General features: G+C 36.5%; 4 protein-coding genes across 8 annotated transcripts in view; 2 read left to right on the forward strand and 2 right to left on the reverse strand.

Annotated features, from left to right (window-relative positions):
- The first annotated feature begins 35 nt into the window (after positions 1–35).
- Positions 36–1,769, forward strand: smim22 (small integral membrane protein 22). Its single transcript, XM_079636049.1, has 4 exons — positions 36–149; positions 728–873; positions 953–1,020; positions 1,125–1,769. Exons 2-4 carry the CDS (start codon positions 747–749, stop codon positions 1,170–1,172), a joined length of 243 nt encoding a protein of 80 aa, XP_079492175.1. The 5' UTR covers positions 36–149; positions 728–746; the 3' UTR covers positions 1,173–1,769.
- Positions 1,770–1,899: 130 nt separating this feature from the next.
- Positions 1,900–6,769, reverse strand: rogdi (rogdi atypical leucine zipper). Its single transcript, XM_079635925.1, has 11 exons — positions 6,524–6,769; positions 5,828–5,899; positions 5,651–5,733; positions 5,496–5,550; positions 5,184–5,264; positions 5,010–5,105; positions 4,338–4,436; positions 4,147–4,260; positions 3,978–4,027; positions 3,704–3,830; positions 1,900–2,918 (listed from the first exon to the last, which is right to left on the reverse strand). Exons 1-11 carry the CDS (start codon positions 6,599–6,601, stop codon positions 2,877–2,879), a joined length of 897 nt encoding a protein of 298 aa, XP_079492051.1. The 5' UTR covers positions 6,602–6,769; the 3' UTR covers positions 1,900–2,876.
- Positions 6,770–7,708: 939 nt separating this feature from the next.
- Positions 7,709–18,671, reverse strand: glyr1 (glyoxylate reductase 1 homolog (Arabidopsis)). 5 transcript variants are annotated; one of them, XM_079637063.1, is made up of 16 exons: positions 18,571–18,671; positions 18,064–18,100; positions 17,681–17,760; positions 17,457–17,595; positions 14,906–15,016; positions 14,482–14,565; positions 14,127–14,180; positions 12,458–12,508; positions 12,273–12,346; positions 10,934–11,033; positions 10,730–10,840; positions 10,537–10,638; positions 10,296–10,458; positions 10,033–10,212; positions 9,621–9,745; positions 7,709–9,257 (listed from the first exon to the last, which is right to left on the reverse strand). In XM_079637063.1, the coding sequence occupies exons 1-16, from the start codon at positions 18,606–18,608 to the stop codon at positions 9,183–9,185; spliced, it is 1,524 nt and encodes a 507-aa protein (XP_079493189.1). In that variant the 5' UTR covers positions 18,609–18,671; the 3' UTR covers positions 7,709–9,182. The 5 variants fall into 5 exon arrangements, with proteins under 5 accessions (XP_079493189.1, XP_079493188.1, XP_079493190.1 ...); XM_079637062.1 differs by having other exon boundaries at positions 10,033–10,215; XM_079637064.1 differs by lacking the exon at positions 14,127–14,180 and having other exon boundaries at positions 10,033–10,215.
- Positions 18,585–19,683, forward strand: part of LOC307011039 (syntaxin-binding protein 4) — a 69,648-nt gene continuing 68,549 nt past the window's right edge. The window contains exon 1 of the mRNA XM_079636305.1: positions 18,585–18,887. The gene's annotated coding sequence lies outside the window, so the exon portion shown is untranslated. The remainder of the gene's footprint in view (positions 18,888–19,683) is intronic.

A 19,683-nucleotide genomic window follows, 5' to 3' on the forward strand; every position in this document is an offset into this window, starting at 1 on the left:
GTAGAGCGCTAGATCCCTGTAGTTTTCTACAAGCATCGCACTTCCGCAAAATCATATCAAGGGCTGAACAGCCTTTACGAGCAGCACAGTGACAGACAGGTGTAGCGCCGTAACCCGGAAACACGACAGAGCAAAACATTAAACTACAGGTGAGTGATCGAGAATGGTTCTAAAAGCTACATTGAGACGATTTATGAAAATGGAAATAAGATAATTAGGACGATTATAAGTTATTTTAGATTATATACGATTAATCTACTGATAGGTTGGAGTGCGATCTTTGATTTTCATAATATTGGTAATTGTACCATTAATTGCCTACTTTAAAAGCAAACGATAAAATATTTAAGGATTAATAAAAGTGTTAAGCGAATGAATTTGAGCTCAATCTGTCGCTTTTAACTGAGTAAACGTATCAGTTAAACCAATGGCGTGACTAAAGCATGTAATTTTCTCTTTTAGTTTGTAATGTCTTAATTCACAATACACTCTTCTAAAGTTTAGAATGTAGCCTAGTTTATAGGCCTATTCTCGTTGTAGTTAATCTAATTTCTTTTGTACTAAAGACTATAGAAAACAACTTCCTGTTTATTCAGGATGTTATTTGAGTACATTTGTGTATTGAACAGGTTGGTTTAGTTTATGCGCATCTGGGTTTTATTGTCTTAGTTTCTGTTTTCAAAATATATGACAACAGCATGTAATTGATATCATTCCCTCCATTTAGGAATCTTCGTACCAAAGTCATGGACAAGAACATTCAACAGGATTTTGAGAACCAGTTCAATGATGTGGTCTCAAGACTACAATCAAAGAAGATGTTTCAGTCAGATTGGGACATTGCCTCCTTTGCAGTTTTCTTCATCTTTATAGGCAAGTTAAATTAAGTTAAAAAAATGTGAAATGATGATACATAATTAAGAATCATTAACACAATGTTAAATGTTCATAGGCATGGTCCTCTTGCTGGTTCTTTTGGTTCTCATCCGCTGCTGTTGTTGCTGCTGCTGCGATGAGAAGGTCAGATTTCTACTGGTGTAATCTCACAGATAACGTATCTATAGATTCATGAAACAATACATGTCATGACAATTGTGGTAACAGCTACTGTTTCCACATTAAAGCCAAGAAGACAGAAGGTGGGCATCGACAATATTGGAATGGAGCCATGATTTTCCAGAAATGACGGGAACTACTACATTCAAATCACTCACAAAATAACAATTATGTGAATAGCTTTTTATAGGACTTATGCCAACTAATCATTACTTAAACTTGGAAAATGTTAATTTATAGAGGAAGAAAATATTTTACGTAGATGGGGTGATAAAAGCTCAAACCTTTCCCAACTGTGTAAAAATGCTATTAATATTTACCCAGCACATCACATGACTGAGGTTGCGTTTGTCCATAACAGATTCCTGATCCACTTTCTAGCTAAACACATTGAAGCACTTTATAACAACATTCCTGGATAAAATGAATGCAGTCCCTAAACTGTCTTCATTTGAATTTGTTTAGTCTCGACTTTTAAATCTGAAATGTAATCATTACAGAACTTCTGAAAGTTTCTGAAAATATATAAAAATGGTTTACTTTACTGCTAAAAGCTTTTAGAAGAGGCAAACAGATTAAGCAATGTTTTATTTGTGGAAAATAACCAGGAAAAATGAGTATGAATGTTTTGTGTATTTTTTATTTTTTTTACAATGTACCACCTTATTATAAAATTTAGACGTAAACCAAAAATAAATTATTTAAAAGATTCATTTCAGTGAAATTCAATGGCATTGAGCAATTTTTTTTTAGTTTGCCTGTATGCTAAGTACTTTTAGACAATAGCATTGGTCAGTTAATTCAATCTAAAAAATTTTTTTGAGAACTGAGACAAGAGCAGGGTAGTGTTCATAAAGTATGTTTATTGCACAGAATATTCCATATTAAGCGTGAAATATACATTAAAATAGCTTAGGTTTTACTTAAGCAATATTCAAATTGTCATGCATGAAATCAATTAGGACTCAAATGAAGTGCATTTAACATGAAATAAATAAAAATGTGGCAATAAATAAACAAGGCTGACAGTAGAGTAAATGACCTACCAACACAGAGAAATCCTTTCTGTAACAATTACAAACCCTGAACATTATCAGATAAATATCAATCAACATATTATTTTTCTTAATCATAGAATGATGGTTATTAGATATCCTCAGGAATGTGTGAAGTTTTAATGGAATATGAAGCCCTGACATCTTTCAACGTTATCATTCATTTAGTGTTAATATAATATTGGTCATTTATGCACATTTATAAGCGTATGATAATGGTCTCAATGCTTTTTACTTTGCTGCATTGATGATAGTCCCTGGTATTAGATGAATAATGTTCAAGTGTTAAACTTACAAGCCCCTGGATTAAAAGTAATACACACTGGTAAAAAATAAAAGTTTGAAGGGATCTCTCAACAAATGAACTGGAATATTTTCACAGGCTTTGTGACAAATAAGAACAAAAGCATTGTGTATTGTCTAAACCTAAACACATTAGATGAGGTAAGCTTCGATATAGGCAGGATTACTGACAAATAGTCAACACTGACAATGACAAATACTGCATTAACACAAAAAACACATCACTGAATACCTTCATCTGAAGAGCCTGTTTCAAATGAATGCATCCAGTCCATACACTACGCAAACTACCTCTGCTGCAGTACACATACTGAACAAGAAGCACACAAAATGAATTAATCGGTCATATAGTAAATTCACAATTCACTTGTTCACAGATTTTTTTTTGTTCCTAGTGCATCCTAAAGCATAATAATTATATCATTTTTATTATCATTCACTCTGGAGTTTGTCAGATATAGCTCAAAATGGTCTGTAGTTCCAGAAACTAGAGAAGACAGAAATCTGCAGATAAAAGGAAAGAAATGAACATTAGATAATCTAAAGTATTGATTACAGCATTCCATTCAGATCTGCTCCCATTGTGTCAAAATGTTTGCTTTGCTTTTTGCACCGGTTGAGCATTATAATCAATCAATCAACTTCAATGGTGAATCACAGGCCAATCATTAACAACAACTGGTGAGTTTTAACCACATTTTACTCTACTGTTCAAAGTTTGGGCTCAGCAAGATTTTTTCAAAGCAATTAATACTGTAGTTCATTTATTCAGTTGTTCAGTTATTCAGTTCCACGACAATTCAGTTGCACCATCACATGAATAAAATTACTTTACATATATATATATATATATATATACACACACACAAAGTTGTAATCAAAATGACTGAACCCCCATTGCACAGTTTTATTGGCAAAATGTACAGACTTTCAGCTGTTTGCAATGAACAAATCCAACAAAAGTAATTGAAATAGCTCAACAACAAATGTTAAGTGGTTTCTGAAAATCAAAAATCTTTTACAGTAATAATAGCAAACTATAATAAATCTATTAATAGTATTATTTGCTAATATTACCATTACTGTTAATCTTGATAGAATGACAAGGATCGTTAAAAAAATGTGATTACAATATCAGGGTAATTATCAACAATTATTCTTTTTGCCATAATCGTTCAGCCCCAATTCTAAACTGCCAAGTATTTGATGTCATTCTGTTACCATGTGATGTTCTTAAGTTATGACTGACAGTGCAGGTGAGATTATATTTGTTCCTGTAATACACCCACCTTATCTTTGAGCTGCTGACAGAGCTGCAGGGAAATTGTGAAAAACACCAGTGTATCATTCAGCCACGGCACTACACACTCCACCTTATGGATGTGGCTCACCTCGAACTTGGTGTTGTTGTATTCGCTTGAGGAGAAAATAAAATAAGATTAAATGACATAAAACCTTCATCAAACAGACTGTTTAAAATGAGCAGAATGACACATTATGATACTGCATGAGACAGACTGCTTGTGTTGCAGCATGAAAACAGGAAATGTGATAAGCACTTACAACATTGCTCCTGGATTATGCACTACTGCACTTCCTGCTGATTTGAAGTTCTAACAGAAAACAAAATGATTATGCATTTTAAAACAAACATTCATGTTAAGCATAACTGTAAAAGCCATGCAAACTAGTTGTTTTCATATTTAGTGCTTATTTTCAGATGGCTTGATACCTTAGTACTGTTTGGCTGCAGCACATGTAGTTGATACACGGTCAGACACAGTTTACTGAGATTGATATAGAAGTTCACCATCACATCCCCAGGCATTGGAGGTGTGAACATTTTCTAGAAAGAACAGGAGAAATGTTCATAACAGCACATGGAGTATCCACATTTAAATTGTTGAAGATCCACATACGAACCATCAGGCCACTGGCTGCGAGCTCAGGAAGAGTCATGCTGGCCGGGGTCGTGAGTCTGTTACGGGCTCGGGTCAACTGAAGCATTATCGCATCCATGAGCTGAAACACAAATGATGCCAAGTGCAATCGTACTTCGCATACAATACCATTGAAAATGTTAAGACTGTTTGTAAGGAAAGAATGTTCCTATTCCTGAATAACCTTTAGCGCACAACACCTTCAAACTTACTCATCAGAAAGTTAAATTATTCAGATAAGAACCACATTAAGGAGACCAGGGGCCGGATTCAAGAAATAAAATTATTCTTTTATAAACTTAATAAATTGAAGAATATTTTGTTTCCTCCAAAACATTTTTAGGTAGCGGCATATTTTTAGACTGGAATGAAAAGAAGACTGTGAGGGATTGAAGTACAGTGCGTCAGTGGTTCATACTGTTGTTTAACAACATACCGATTGTTCAGCTGACCAAACGTCTTTTCGGAAAAAAATTAGTAGAGAAAAAAAAAAAGTTTTGAGAGTTATGAAAATTATGTGATCTAGGACCTTTATTCAGTGCGTGCCATTGTAAAGACTGTAGATTTTTGTGAATCCGCTTCCTGGACAACAATATGCAAAATGGAATGACAAGCAAATTCAACAGCAAGATGTTTCTACTGGTGAAAAACAAACCTTATTGACTTCAGCCCCAGTTTTAAAATGATAACCCTCATCACGGCTGCTTAGTAACTGCAAGGCTTGATTCACATGGTTTCGGGCATCCTGAATCTGAGGAGAGGCAGAATACGTTTTAACAGCTATTTTTATGAGAGAATAATATCAAACCAAAGGAGAAAGAAACATTACCTGCTGCAATTTCCACTGTTTATCATCTCGGAATGCAAAATGCATGACTTGACTGCTTTTAGTGACTTTGATATTAATATCCTGCAAAGAAAAAAAGTGCCCATTTTATATAATAATAATAATTGAGCTGAGATAATGAACTAAACTGCATTGCAAGTGTCTTTTCAATTCCACTGGTTGACATCAAGTTGATGTTTTGACAAATTGAGACTCGTCTCATACATTTTAAAAACTCCAATTAATATAACAGAATCAAAACAGAGCCATTTTGGCTGAAAGCTGATTTCATTTTCACAATATAGTTAAACATACAGCCTGAGTCAGAGCTTCCCCTTGTACCGTCAAGACTCCTTTAACCTGGTCCATCCTAATGAAATAAAAATAAGTATTTCTATACAATGTTGTACACATCCTCAGATGTACACATTCCCATAAAACTGTAATCTTACACATTTAATGGATCTTACGTTGAACTGCCCAGAATGAAGTTCTCTTGTTTCAGTTGTCCTTCCAGACCTGGTGATGGCATTGAAAAACGCCTTGAAGCCTCCTTTGGGGAAATCACACAAACACTATTATTAATGCACTTTGTTTTGCTCAATAATACGGAATTAATTTGCCGTAAGCTATTTGGCTGAAGATACCTTCAAAATGTCCTGCAGCTGTTTCAGCACCGCATGCACCTCTTCTTTCAGCAGCCAAGTAAATTCCTCCTCCTAGAAACACAACTTGCCTTGAAGACATAGCCCACTAAAAATGAACATTCTGTCATCTTTTACTCATCCTCATTATGCATGACTTTCTTTCCTTTGTGGAACTCAAAAATAAAGATGTTAGGCAGAATAATGGAGACCCTCAGTCATCCTTCACTTTCACTGCATCTTTTTTTCTATACAGTGAAAGTCAATGGTGACTCTTCTGCCTAACATTTGTTTTAAGCAAAACAACAACAGAAGGTTTGTAAACTATTTCTGAGCGAACTATCCCTTTAATTGTGTTGCAAAATCGTGCGCTATGTTGCAAATACTGGGAGATGATACAGTGGTCAGTAGCAGCGCACAGACATCAATACATAAACTGAACAGAGCAATGATAAAGGCAGAACAAATCACTGTTTGATTGTTGAATCATTCACACTGGGATGAATTTAAACTTTGTCCCTCCAGCTGCGCTGCAAAATTGAATCAACAAGCTCAGTCTGCATCGCAAAGCAATATGCACATATGCAACGCACATGAAATCTACAGCTGAATATATGGTTATTCATAATAAAATCATAACGACTTCTCATGTCTGTAATACATCTGGTCCATGTATTTAAACACAAATTAATCTCTCACCAGCACAGTCCTCTCTGCTTGACTCGCGGCGGTCATTTTCGCTAATTCAGACATAGAAGATAGCTCTGCTCCGAGCATTACAATTCAATAAAGCTGTCCAAAATCTGTTAAAAAATTACACGAGCAGTCAGCTATTTAGTGTGATGGGCTAGAAGATCACACATTAACAATTAGGCTTTTGACACCGCCTCCTTCTCCCAAACTTCCGGTTTGTGTAACCTTGAAATCTTCCGGCTTGGGGAGGATTGGTTTGAGCGGAGTATTTTCTATTTATTCAAAATCTACTTGGATATTTATTTCTGCAAATTAAAAACATAAAAAATAATAAATAATTACTATGTTGGTATTGCAGTTTAATTTTTTTCCACTTAGTTTAACTGCATTTTTGTTTAGTGTTGATGATTCCAAATGCGTGACAAAAATTAACGTTATAGTTCGCAACGTAATCCATTTACATTACACATTTTAGATAATCTGACTACTTTGTGATTAATTTCAGATCACATTCAATTGAATAAGATAATCTTGTACAATGTTGTTATATAAATACAAAGAGAAAGAAAATATTCGATTCTTTGTTCCCAACAACATGAAGTGCATTAAACATGTCAGGTTTTCCCAAACTGGGGTTCGTGAAGAAACGGCATACATTTAAAATTAAAAGAAAACAATAATAAATAAATAAATGTTTGAAACACAAAAGCCTTCCAAAGACATATAGTTAAATGACTTACTGAGTGAGTGATAATTCAAATATGAATGCTCGTCAGGAGTTGATTCGATGTTGAGAAAACACTTCTTAAAAGGGAAATTATTTCTGTAAATCCAGTTGTTAAATGCTTTGTGGCCTCTCAATTTTACATGTAATTATGACCAAATGTCTGGTCTGTGCTTTTAATTTTACAAAACTAGAAGACTTTCTGAATGTATACTGTGAGCAATATTTAAATTTAAAACATTAAAATGATTTACTGCCATTGTGTGAATATAATCAAAAAGTAACAAGTCTGATTAAATGTTAAAAAGTAACAATCAGATTAAGAGTACTTATTTTTTGTAATCTAGATTACATGTAATCAGCATGCATGCATGTGCACATATATATACATACACATACATACCCTTACAAAAATAACCTACAGGAATTATTAAGAGTTATTTATGAACAAAAAAAACAAAACAAAGTTGGACTTTCAGTTTGTTTATTCAGAGGGTTCAGTTGACCGCACAAACAAAAAAGAAATTTCACATTTACATGAAATTATAAATAACTGATTATAACACCAATACCTTCCTTGCACAACTGGAATCAAGTTGTCAGTATGTCATTACCAACTGTGTTTAAGCCACAAAAGTCAAACCATTTACAGTAAATAAACCCATTAGCTAAGACAAAAGAACAGCCTACAATATTAAGACACCATGATTAATAAATTCAGTAGAGTCAAACTGAAAGCATGTTATTCCATGTATTCAAATAACCCAAAGCTTTCATGGGGATATATACAACGTCTAAATCTTACAGAGTCCTTAGTAAATCACAAAATTCTTATCTGTAATCAAGCATAATCAAAGTCTTTTTTTTTGTGGCAAAACAACAATTTATAGAAAATTAAATCACCCTGTATTTGTTTTGAGTTTTAAACAAAATTACCAAATTATACGCCACTGAATTGATGTCTTGTAATATCACTTAAAATAAACGAATGCAAACATAATTTAGGGGTAAAATACAGCAATACTTGAAACGGTTTTACATTTTTCTTTCATAGTGGAAATTAAAATTTACAAGAAAATCAAAAGGCAACATATCAATTTTCCAGATGACTGGCTTGGACAAAATATGAGAAGCCCAATTAAAAAAAATTCAAATAAAATAATAAAACTTCAAATGTATGTTTTTTTTTTTTCACAGCCCAGTTGAAAGATCTGTGATACAAATCCAACCCTAAAGTAATCAAGCTGGAAAACAAGTTGTTCCATTGCAGAAATGATAGTCAAGACTATTTTTTAGGATTAACTTTACTGTAAATGAAAAATAAATTCACACCCAACTTAAAACAAAAACACTGCATTTCTGATAAGGCAATAAAAAAAAACTAAATCATTAACTAGTGAACAGGGGACCTCCAAAAACAAGACAAAAAAAAATACAGCCAAATTGCACCTTGACATGGTGATATTTAGAGATAAAATAAATAAATACATCTATCTTATATGGGTATTAAGGCAATGCAGTGGCTTTTATCTTCGTCGTGCTCCTCAAGTCTGTTTGTGATCAGAACTTCATACTTTACAGATTTCTGAACATCAAGGGAATTCATTTGTAAAGATATGAATGATAAATAAAAACCCTAGGCTCTTCAAACAACACTGCATTGTATGCAGTAGCCTTAACAAAATGCGGATATAATACACTGCAGTCTATCATAAAATAATCATTCGCAGGGAGTTTAATAACCTCCCATTGAGCGTACGTGCAGCAATATTACAGTCAGTGCAATGCTCAGATTAGGCTGCTAAAGAAATCCCATTATACATGGGAAAACATATCACTGGTGCCCAACTAAATTCATCAGCAGAGAAGAGAAAGACAGAGGGAGAGGAACAAAGAAGGTGGTGAGGTTTGTGGTCCAGGAAATAGAGCACATCTACAGGATTAGTGAATATAAGCTCTGTAGACTGCAGACATGTCATTGTCGGACTGGTCCAATGCTTTTGCTCTCTTGTACACCTGCAAAAGTATGAAATGATACATTACTTTAAATGGAAGTATAGGCAGAAATTGCATTTAGTCCTTTAGAACATTTACGGTTTTAATGTCGCTGATTATTTACAGAAAAGCTGATAACGGTAATTTTATGGTCAATATTGATACAGAAAGAATTTAAATTCAATATTACTACTACTACACACTAAATTATATAAAAATGGAGATTAGCTAACGATTATATTTAAACGTGTTGTTAAATTATCAGTGCTTTTCAATATGAACTTTGTGAACGTTAGATTACAACAAAACGTAATCGAATTGTAAAAAGAGTGTCACATATGACACTCCAAAATAATCCATTCAGTTACCAAAATGTTGTCTTACCTCATTTGCAGCAGCTGCCATTGGTGTTGGATGATTTACCGAATCTCCCATTGAAATGGCTAATCTCAGATCTTTCTGAATATGTTTCAGGTAGTAATCAGGTTTGAAGTTGCCCTGCAAGATATCTGCAAAGAAACAAACAAATGTTAAAATAAGGCAATTTTTAGTATTTTTTATGTCACGATTCCTCAATTAAATTAGAGTACTCGGTTTTAAGAAATCCTCGATTGCAATTTACCCGTGTCGAGTGGTTAAAGGCAGGATGATTCAAAGCCAGCAACTTACAACTCATAACTACTAGTAACTCAGTGACAACTACTATCATAAATGACTAGCATACAGATCAACTAAAGACTTCATTGTAATCACTTATGTTTAGTAGAATCTTTGAAACATTTACAAGTAAACCTACTCTGGCATTTCTGGTCCACAAACGTGCTTGCCATTTGTCCGTGGCAAAGAATATCCAAGAATGTTTGTTGTGACTGTCCTGTGGCCTGGGCCAAGGTCAATCCCTCTGCGATGGTTGCCATGAAACTGCCTTGAACCATGTTAAGGATCAGCATCATTCTTGCAGCATTTCCTGCTTCCCCTGCTTTAATGGACAGGACAAAGTTAATATCACATAACATCAATCTCATACAGCCACACGCCACAAATGAAAGGTGGCAGTACCTATGAAGAAAGACGTCTTCCCCATTGCCTGGAAGCAGCTGCTACAATCTTCATAAACACTACGGTCTCCTGCAGCAACAATGACCAGCATACCGTCATTGGAAAGCTGCTGGCTGCCCGAAACCGGGGCTTCTAGGAATCTGCCGCCTCTGGACGTGATGACCTACAGATTCAAATGAACCTTAGTTACAGACTTCCTCCATTCACATGCTGACAGACTCGTCTGGATGATGTTGGTTACCTGTGAGAGCTCTGTGATGGTTTCTGGATCAACCGTGGACATCTCCACGTAACATTTGCCTGGTCTGATTCCCTGTAGGACTCCACTAGGACCTAACACAAGCTGAACAGAAATAACACTGTATATGTAAACCAAAGAAAAGCAGCTTGACAGATTGAAAACAAAGAGAGCCATTTACAAAACATTGACCTACATCTCTGGCAGCTTTTGGGTCTGACACGCAGGAAAATGTGATGTCGCACATTGACACAACCTCTGCAGGCGTTCGTCCTAATCTGGCACCTTCTTGGATGAACAAATCACACTGCAGAATGAAAAACAAAAAAACAAGTTGAAAAATCATTCAAACTCAGTGTAACTTTAGAAAGCGACCATATTTAAACCCCTCTGTTTGTACCTTTTCTGCAGTGTGATTCCAAACGGTCACAACATGCCCCATCTTCAACAAATTAGAAACCACACCACTTCCCATCAGTCCTAGTCCAAGGAACCCTATCCTGTTGTGAAAACAAATAAACTGCATTACAAACATTATAGGTACTGTCAGTATAACAATTTAAGTGAAGTTTAATTAGGAAATTAACTTAAATTTCAGATTCAGGCTACACAGTATTTTCTCTAAAATGAACCTGCTCAGAGTATTTGTTTGTTAATCAGATTACACTGGTTGTGTAGAGCGCTTGTTTTTGCGTGCAATCAAAACACGGCTCAGCAGAACACGGTGACATCAGCAGTACAGGAAGCTCTGTACAAACTGAACACAGGTCTGGGGATTTTAAGAATGTAGTCACTGAAATGAAGATTGCGATCAGTGTTAAACTTATATCAGTTAGGTTTCAAGGCAATATTTATAAGTTGAAGTATTAAAAATACTAAAAAGCAAAAAAACATTTTTTACTTAAACAAATATTAAAAAATAAAAGCTCATTCAAAGTATGAATGAACACTATATTAGTGTATAAATATTAAAATAACACTAGCCACATTTCCATTACCCTTCAAATTGCGCAAATTGAAATTGCGAATTGAAAATACGCCCAATGGAAACACGTCAATTTCGCAAAAACGCCCATATATCGCAAAAAGTTTACACACTCGGATGAGGTGTTTGAGGCAAATCGGAAAATGAAGAGTGTTTTTTCTCGCATTTACAGGTCACATGGCCGCCGTACGTAAAAGTGTATCATTCTTTAAAGGCGGCGCGGTATGTTTGGACAGAAGACGAGACAGTTCTTTATTAAACTCATAAAAGACAAAACAATTCTAAACAAAGAAATGCCACAATTTATCAAGACATTGAAGCAGACAGGAGGGAGAAACACCATATATGTGCTGCTCCCAAGTACAAGGGGCTTTCCTTGCCATTAATGCGTGGATAACACGCCTACGTCTCCTTCAATTAAAAATAATGGCTAGTACGGTGGCTGGTATATACGTAAACCTACCAACATCCGTTGCCATGAGTTTTGAAATGACTTATCACGAGAGGTGAATTTTTTTGTTGTTGCATAACATCAGTTAATGGAAACGCCGCCATTTCACTAAAGTCTTTTTTATTGACATTTAGAAAATAATCTCAAAAGTTTTGCGCAAACCTGTAATGGAAACGCGGCTACTGGTCACGATTAATTGGTAAATTCATCAATTACCTAAAATGGCACAGAATTGTTTCAGAAGCGTTTCATTTCGATGTGGCCCAATTTTCAGACCACTAAAAATATGATTCTTCTCATTACCTTTTGTCTGTAGGAGTGATGCTGCCATTGATGGCTGTGCTGTCTGCTGCTTGAATAGATGTTGATCTTGTGTCCTTTTCAAAAAATAAAAAACAAAATTATTACAATTACTAAGCAATTCTAGCCGGCTAATAAATCAGGTTATTGAAGAAACCACAAGCTGTGAATTTCTAGGCAGGGCTCACCTCCTCGATTATCTTTAAACGCTTGGTGATGGGCTCCATTGATGAAGCTGGCTGTAAGGAAAGGGGAGGGATTTTTGGTAAATCAAAGTCAATTCAACATTCATTTCAGATTTTCTAGAAAGAGCAAAAAGTCTTGCACTCAAAAGGATCCTAGATACAAATTAAGGTGAAAACACCAAGTAGAGAGCCAGGGAAGGAAAACCAGGTGGAAACCCTTTGGCCCAACAGTCACAAATGATCTTAAGTGCATGTTATTTATTACTCTGCCAGCTTCCTGTAAGGATTTCACTTATATTATACTCTGCTGTCATGTCACGCGGCTCATACTGCCATATCTGATGTGAGAGCCAGGAGCAAAGCCAGTGTTAGGGACTGAAAATCAAGTTATCATGCTCAGCCACATGCTCCATTTCAGTTTAACTGAAACTTATACAGGACAAGAAAAGGGCTGACACAGCCTACATGAAAATGTTTTGAGAAAAGCCTCAGGCAATTAAGATCTCAGTGTCTCCTTTTTGGAGATATAAATTTAAGATCAATTTGTTCTGACTGTGGCGCCTGAAAGCAAAAGGGCAGAAGGACAAGCAAGAAATAAATGTTCCTTTGAAGAGGAAGTGCCAAGAGGAAAAGGAAGAGTCATTTAAACAGTTTGCTAGTATAACTGGCACATGAACAGCAGCACAAGAGTAACTTGGCCGGGCGTCTCTGCTGGCTGAAAACAACCTCCCCCCACAAATCGAATCAATTCATTAAACACACTAGCCTGTAACAGCAATAACTAGCCTGTTACAAACTGTGCAACAATAGCCAGGGTCAAATTTATTTTTTGACACACATATGGACAAATGTTTATTACTGCCCGTTTATTTTGAATATTTGTATATTGGAAAAAGTATCTTTGGCCATAATTTCTTGCATATCTGTAGTGAACAGCTCACAACTGCAATGGCACAAAAAAAAAACATGATTTTCTTTTTCATAGTATTGTTTTGGTGGTAACTATAACTATCCCCTCACTTTTTGGTTGAAGTTAACAACTTATTTGTATTACCAGGTTTTAATTGTGGTCATAGCTGTCTCTTATGTATATAATAATGTATGTAAAAAATAAATACGACCTCACGTTATGTCAATCACGCTTGCACACTACCTCCGAATCTTTCGTCCGTCATAAAAAAAAAAATCGAAACGGGTTTGATTTTCTGCGTTTTTCGCATCCGTAACAAGCAGTTTGAATGGTGCTTTGACAATTCAGAGCCACCGAATCACGAATACGAAAAAACGCATACGAAAATTTCGGACTCTGTGTGCAATGGCCTTAAATGTTTTTGTAGTAAAACAACAAGTGTTCATTTTGGACCTTGACCAGAGCCCAGACAAAGACCTTTTACACATGACTTCAAAACCATAGCCAAGAATAGGTTAAGTAACACGTCAGCTCATGATTAGAGGGTCAAACAATAAGCTCAACATACTCTGTTCTGATAAGTAACAAATTCAGTACAACTGCCATGCTGCAGATTTGGCCAAATAGCATCGCCAGAAGCAGTTTGGGGGAGGGAATTATTCAGATTATTAGAGCAGCCATTGTGTGCAATGTGCAAGAGACAGGGGTAAGGTTGCACTAACTAGAAAATCATTCATCATCCCAGTAAAATTGTCTCCTTACCTTCTCAGACTGGCTGAGCAGAAAGTGATGGAAATGTGGGTCATCCTTTACTGGCTATAATGGAAGAGAGTTAAATTGGAAACTATTCTCCAAAGAGACTTACTGACCTGAGAGCCATTTAATATGCAACTAATTAAAGTGACATGGCGGAAGGTGCAACTATACAGTGAAGGATGTAATGTAAGTGACTTAAAATAACCTTATTGGATGTGTTTGTGCAGTTGCTATGAAAATTCACAGCTGTGACTAACTCCATCAACAAACCGTGGATAAGTCTTAGTGCTAACAAAAAAAAAGGGGTATTTTATGTGAAGAACCCATGAAAGTGCAGAAACAAACTGTGAATGTAACCTACACTGCTCTCCCATTTGAATCCTGATACTGTTCCAGCGACCAGCCGTTGTACAGAGGATGGCTCTGGGTCAGAATCAGTCTGTTCCTTAAGGGAAAGAGAGACACATTCACCTTGTGTACAGAATGGCTTTATCTCATGAAACAAAGCCCTAAAATAGCTGCATCTCTACCCAGTCAAAATCCGACAAGGTGGATGCATTGGTCGCACTGCAATAGATGACATCAGTCTCAATGAATGGGTGGGTCCCACTTGACAAATCCGATACCAAAACATACAATTGTAACGTGACTCCACAGCAGGTGCAATAGCAAATGGCCTTAGCAAAGGACTTTGGTGAAGCTGACCAAAAAAAATAAAGTGTCAGATTATGATCTAACCCTTGCCCTACACAGTACCATTTAATGGTAAAGCATTATCTCCCAACCTTGTCCGACGAGCCACCCTTAAAGGCGTCTTCATCATCCTCTTCAATGATCTTCATTGGTTTAGCTGCTTTACGCCCTTTTTCTGACTTGCTTTTGTCATCAGAGTGTGTCTGTAAAACAAAAAGTTTTATGCAACATGAGAAATTATTGCTGAAACACTTCTACTACCTACAATTTAAAATAACTTTTTTACACCTGGTACCAATGTATTCTGGGTGTCAATCATAACAAGTGGACAACATTAAATAAATGTTTAGGTTTGTGATCTGATCGCTTGTTTGTGTGATAGACTACAGGCTCTGTACTAAATTTAACAATTATTTATTCAACACTAAATTTAAATCTATAAATAACCAGCTTTTTAAAATAACAGTTGCAATGTGCAATTTTAACAAACTACACAAATATTTAAAAATATTTGTGCTACAAAGTGCAAAACAACATAACTGAAACAACAACAACTAAATTTTAACAAACACTATACAAACTGTAAAACACTGAAGTGCAAAACAACAGTCAAAATGCAGAGGTGGGAATTTACTTGAGTAAAAGTACTTTTCTAAGTTACACTGAGTTCACAAGTTAAAAAAAAAAATCAAGCACGGCCCGACAACTGTAATTATGAACCAGAGCCCGATTTAAACCCGACCATTTTTTAATAGTGGGTCGTTATAACTGACGCTCAACTTTCTCCTGCCCGCAATATATATTTTTCTGTACCTCCATGAAATACCTTCAAGTTACCCTACGTGTCGCCACCATACACATCAGCATAAATGCTCCTGATAAATTATTTGTTAAAGCATTAACATTCACAAACCACTGTTAATTTAACATAAAAGCAAGCAGGCTACGTGCATGGTTTGCCATGACTGAATGAGCGCAAAGTGCGCTCCCTTAATAATTCCTAAAAAGCTGACATCAGTTCATCGCGATCTCACGCATCTGTTATTATAAATGAAGCGGACTGCACAATGAATCTTTCATAACATCTACACTTTGTTTGTTATAATCAGAGGATTTGCCTGCATGCAGAATTCAGCACTGAACAAAAAGTCAGATGCTTCTGATTGGCCATTGCGTTTAAGAAATCAACACATGTCTGTGCATTATGTCTCAACGGCAATGCTGCAAACATGTTACAAATAGAAACTCTGGCCTGTATATCGTTTCTATTTTGATTAATTTGTTCTTGTTGCTTTTCTGCAACAGATGAATAACAATTTATTCGTTTTTATATGTTTTATTCATAGATATTTTAATTTTGTGGGAGTCCCGCAAGTCGTTTTATTCTCCCGCAGCCCGCAGTGAGTGCATTATCGCCCGCACTACTCCATCAAATCTAGTCCTGCGTCTCTAGATCACGGGTCCAGCCCGAGTATAGCGGCGGGAAATATCGGACTCGGGCAGAGAATCTAAGCTCTAAACAGGACAGAGTAACACGGCGGATATCGCTCATATACATTTTTTTGACCACGTAGTTAAGGCGGCAGGCGTGTGTTGCTTAGTCGGCCGCCTTAGTTCCAAAGTGCTGCGGGAAACCCTGATGTTAATTACGGTTGAAATCGTAGCTGCTTTTTTATTCTTTTTATTCTTTTCATCCTTTTCCGATCGCTCGTAATCTGCATAACACAGGCCGGTCAGTCAATAGTAATCGTGTGCTCACCCGAAATTATGTACAGCGGGATGAAATGAGAGGGGAGTATCTTCAGGAAATACGAACAGTGGTCACATTTGAAATGCATTTAATACCAAACAGTATGCCTCTCACAGACCACTTGTGATGGAATCACTGAAAACCAATCATAATACTAGGTTGAAACAGGTCTTTGGAGGCTGAGTAGTTGATTTGTTCCAGTAACAGTTTTTGTTTTGCTGGTTGAAAGTCTCTCTTTACATCCTGATAGCAATCACTAAGTTAAGTGGTCTAAATGTACTGATTTGCATCTCGTCTGTGGAAGGCGTAGGACCATAAAATGTCCGTCCAATCATTGCATTCGGTCCGATAAGATGCCCTACTTGCCTGTCAACGTATTTATTTTCATACCGCCGTGAACCCTCCTCGCGCAGACATCACACGTCATCCGCGCATTTCATGCTATGAGTTAGACAGACGTCAGTCAGCAAGCAGCACTGCAACCGAAACAGCAGCCATAGTTCCCCCTGAACCTTATGCTGAGTTCACACCATAACTACTGTAACTTGGAAGAGACGGAAACCCGTGACGTTATACTTGGAGTGGTTTGTGACTCAAATCTATGCGTTTCAATGGCAACACTATCAACGCCGAAATTAATCTGCAGTACAGGTCAGAGCTCTTTTAAGTTGTTTATGTTCATTATTATTGTAATGTTATGTGCTTTGAGACATGAGGTAAATTAACGCAGTCTCTCATAACACTTTTGTTTGCTCCTTGCTGTGCATGTTCATGTGTTTTGGAGGAGTTGTGGCTTTGTAGAGCGCTCTGAAGGGAGGGTGGGATCTCATGCTTTCAAAACAATCTCTCCAAAAAATTACCTACCCTACCTTTAAATTTGTGAACATACTAACCTGATCTTTCCCCTTGGCCTTCTTTAGGTACTCCTCAACTGCATCAACAGCCTGTTGGAAGCGCTTGCCTTTGTTTATCTTAATCATCTCCTCTTTGTGGGGGTGGTACGGCTTCAGCTGCTCTACCTTAATCCAGGCGCTAAAATGGCAACGCATATCAAAAGTCAGCATCTGCTTCTCAAAACAAGAGGAAGTGATGGCTATCATCATTTTTTTATACTTACTGATCTTCAGTCCCAAAGAACTTAACAAAGAAACATTTTTTGCCTCTTGGCTTTTTCAGATCCTTCGGTGGACTGACGACCTGAAAACACAATGGTTGGGGATTAGTAAATAAACACAACCAAACACATTATCCACAATAGTCTACTGATTCAGTAACTGTATCTCAAGCTGCCTACATAATTCATTTAACTGTTACATATTTGAACGTTTAATTTGAAGCATGTTTGCTTTGGTTGGATTAATAGCAACCAAAAAGTATTTTAAGATAGCTAGGTTTTGAACAGCAGGTTGGTTCAACCTCTAACGTTATATGCATCATCCAACAGCTGACCACAGGAAAAACAACAAGTTCAACTCAATCGTTTACATGAACCGGTCTCACCTTTCCTGGCCAAGGTGGATAGCGTCCAAGCTTACCCCTGAAAATATATTAAGAGGAGAAATTAGTGTTTTAAATGACCGCGGCTCAATTGAGTTGTATTAAAATAAAGCTATCGTGCCTCGAAACTAGCTAACGTTAGCTAGTGTATAGCGTAACCCGTTTCGATCCCATCAGCAAACAACCATCTTAACTGCACTCAAACTTGTATTATATTCCGTATTCATATAAAAACACAGTTAAAAGTAAGATGAAACCCCCCTGTAGTGATAGAGACACTAAGATCACGTGTTTTCCTCCCCAGAAAAGCATGGAAAGTAATCGTTAGCGTGCATGCTAAGCTCTCTCGGTGTTTCAGTGTTTGGCTTGACGACACATAAACTGGGCCATATGCTCGATTTTTAACAAAACATTTGATTGCAGCCACGATAATTTGTCTTCCATGTGCTCGAAAAGGCATTCAACCTCGACGTGAAATTAAATTGTAAAAAGTTAAATTTGGTATCTCACCAAACCAGATCCCCGATCCTGAGATGCACGGTCGCCATCTTAAACTGTTAGTGAGAAACGTCGCACTGAATGCAGGGAATGAACACACCCACTACTACACCCATCTACACATCATCTAACGTTACCACCACAAACGACGCGAAAAAGTATTAGGGCGCTCTCGTCTCATTAGATGGGGACATGGTAATTTAGCGATTTTAATTCATGTAACGTTATCCCTAAACAGCTGGTCCTGGACATGAGAAGTTATACAAAGTTTAAAGTTCTCCAATGAGAATTTCAGATAAACCATCTTGAAGAGAAATGAATTTACAACGGTAAGCTTTGAAAACTGGTACTACACATTTGTTACCGAGTCAATTACATTAGTCAAAAATAGTTTAATTGGTCCATGGGTATTTATTTTTCTTCAAATCTTTAACTAAGAAAATAAACTAAAATAAAGCCCTGACGCTGCACTGACACTGTCATTTGGACCTTGAACCGTTTGGGGCCCATTGAAGTCCATTATATGGAGAAATGTTTTCATCAAAAACCTTAATTTCTTTTTGACTTAAGAAAGAAAGACATGGACATCTTGGATGACATGGGGGTGAGTAAATTATCAGCAAAAGGTTTTTTAAAAGTGAACTAGCCTAATCCTTTAAGACAAAACGTGCAAATTCATGTCAACACCATTGTATGTTTTACTTAAAACTGCAGTGAAAAAAGACAGTCTCAAAAACGCAGTTTGAAATCGCTGCATGGTGTTTCTTGCGTCACAAACTACCAAATCACGGCAACGTGCTGGCGGGCTTTAGCATATCATCATTACTGTGGAAGCAGGGGAATCTCAAGAGAGGCCAGGTTATATTTTTTGTTGATATGAAAAATCGTGTACATTTAGCAGTATAGCGGGTGTATTTGATGTATATTACATGTTATGATGAACTATATGCCTTTCTCCACTGATGTTCTATGATATTCAAAACATTTGAGGGATGCTGATTTTCTGAAGGCAGCTGTCTGACTCTGAGATGGTGAACAGGAACATGGTTTGTGTAACATTAGCAACACATTATTTGCTGTTTGTCGAGCTAAAGGCTAATCATATAAATTACCGTTACTGTCTGA

The sequence above is a fragment of the Phoxinus phoxinus genome (assembly GCF_949152265.1).
Source record: "Phoxinus phoxinus genome assembly, chromosome: 1".
NCBI lineage: Eukaryota > Metazoa > Chordata > Actinopteri > Cypriniformes > Leuciscidae > Phoxinus > Phoxinus phoxinus.

Bases quoted from the DNA above. Each gene is read 5' to 3' on its own strand.
- smim22 (XM_079636049.1), top strand. From the start codon at position 747: ATGGACAAGAACATTCAACAGGATTTTGAGAACCAGTTCAATGATGTG. The intron at 874-952 runs GCAAGTTAAATT...AAATGTTCATAG, and splicing joins AGTTTTCTTCATCTTTATAG to GCATGGTCCTCTTGCTGGTT. The intron at 1,021-1,124 runs GTCAGATTTCTA...TCCACATTAAAG, and splicing joins GCTGCTGCTGCGATGAGAAG to CCAAGAAGACAGAAGGTGGG.
- rogdi (XM_079635925.1), bottom strand. From the start codon at position 6,601: ATGCTCGGAGCAGAGCTATCTTCTATGTCTGAATTAGCGAAAATGACC. The intron at 5,900-6,523 runs GTGAGAGATTAA...TTGTGTTTCTAG, and splicing joins AAGCAGAGAGGACTGTGCTG to GAGGAGGAATTTACTTGGCT. The intron at 2,919-3,703 runs GTGGGTGTATTA...TTTTATCTGCAG, and splicing joins GTCAGCAGCTCAAAGATAAG to ATTTCTGTCTTCTCTAGTTT.
- glyr1 (XM_079637062.1), bottom strand. From the start codon at position 18,608: ATGGCGACCGTGCATCTCAGGATCGGGGATCTGGTTTG. The intron at 14,566-14,905 runs GTTGGGAGATAA...CTTTCCCTTAAG, and splicing joins AGGGTGGCTCGTCGGACAAG to GAACAGACTGATTCTGACCC. The intron at 9,746-10,032 runs GTAGGTTTACTT...GTTTCTTTGCAG, and splicing joins TGTGGACCAGAAATGCCAGA to ATATCTTGCAGGGCAACTTC.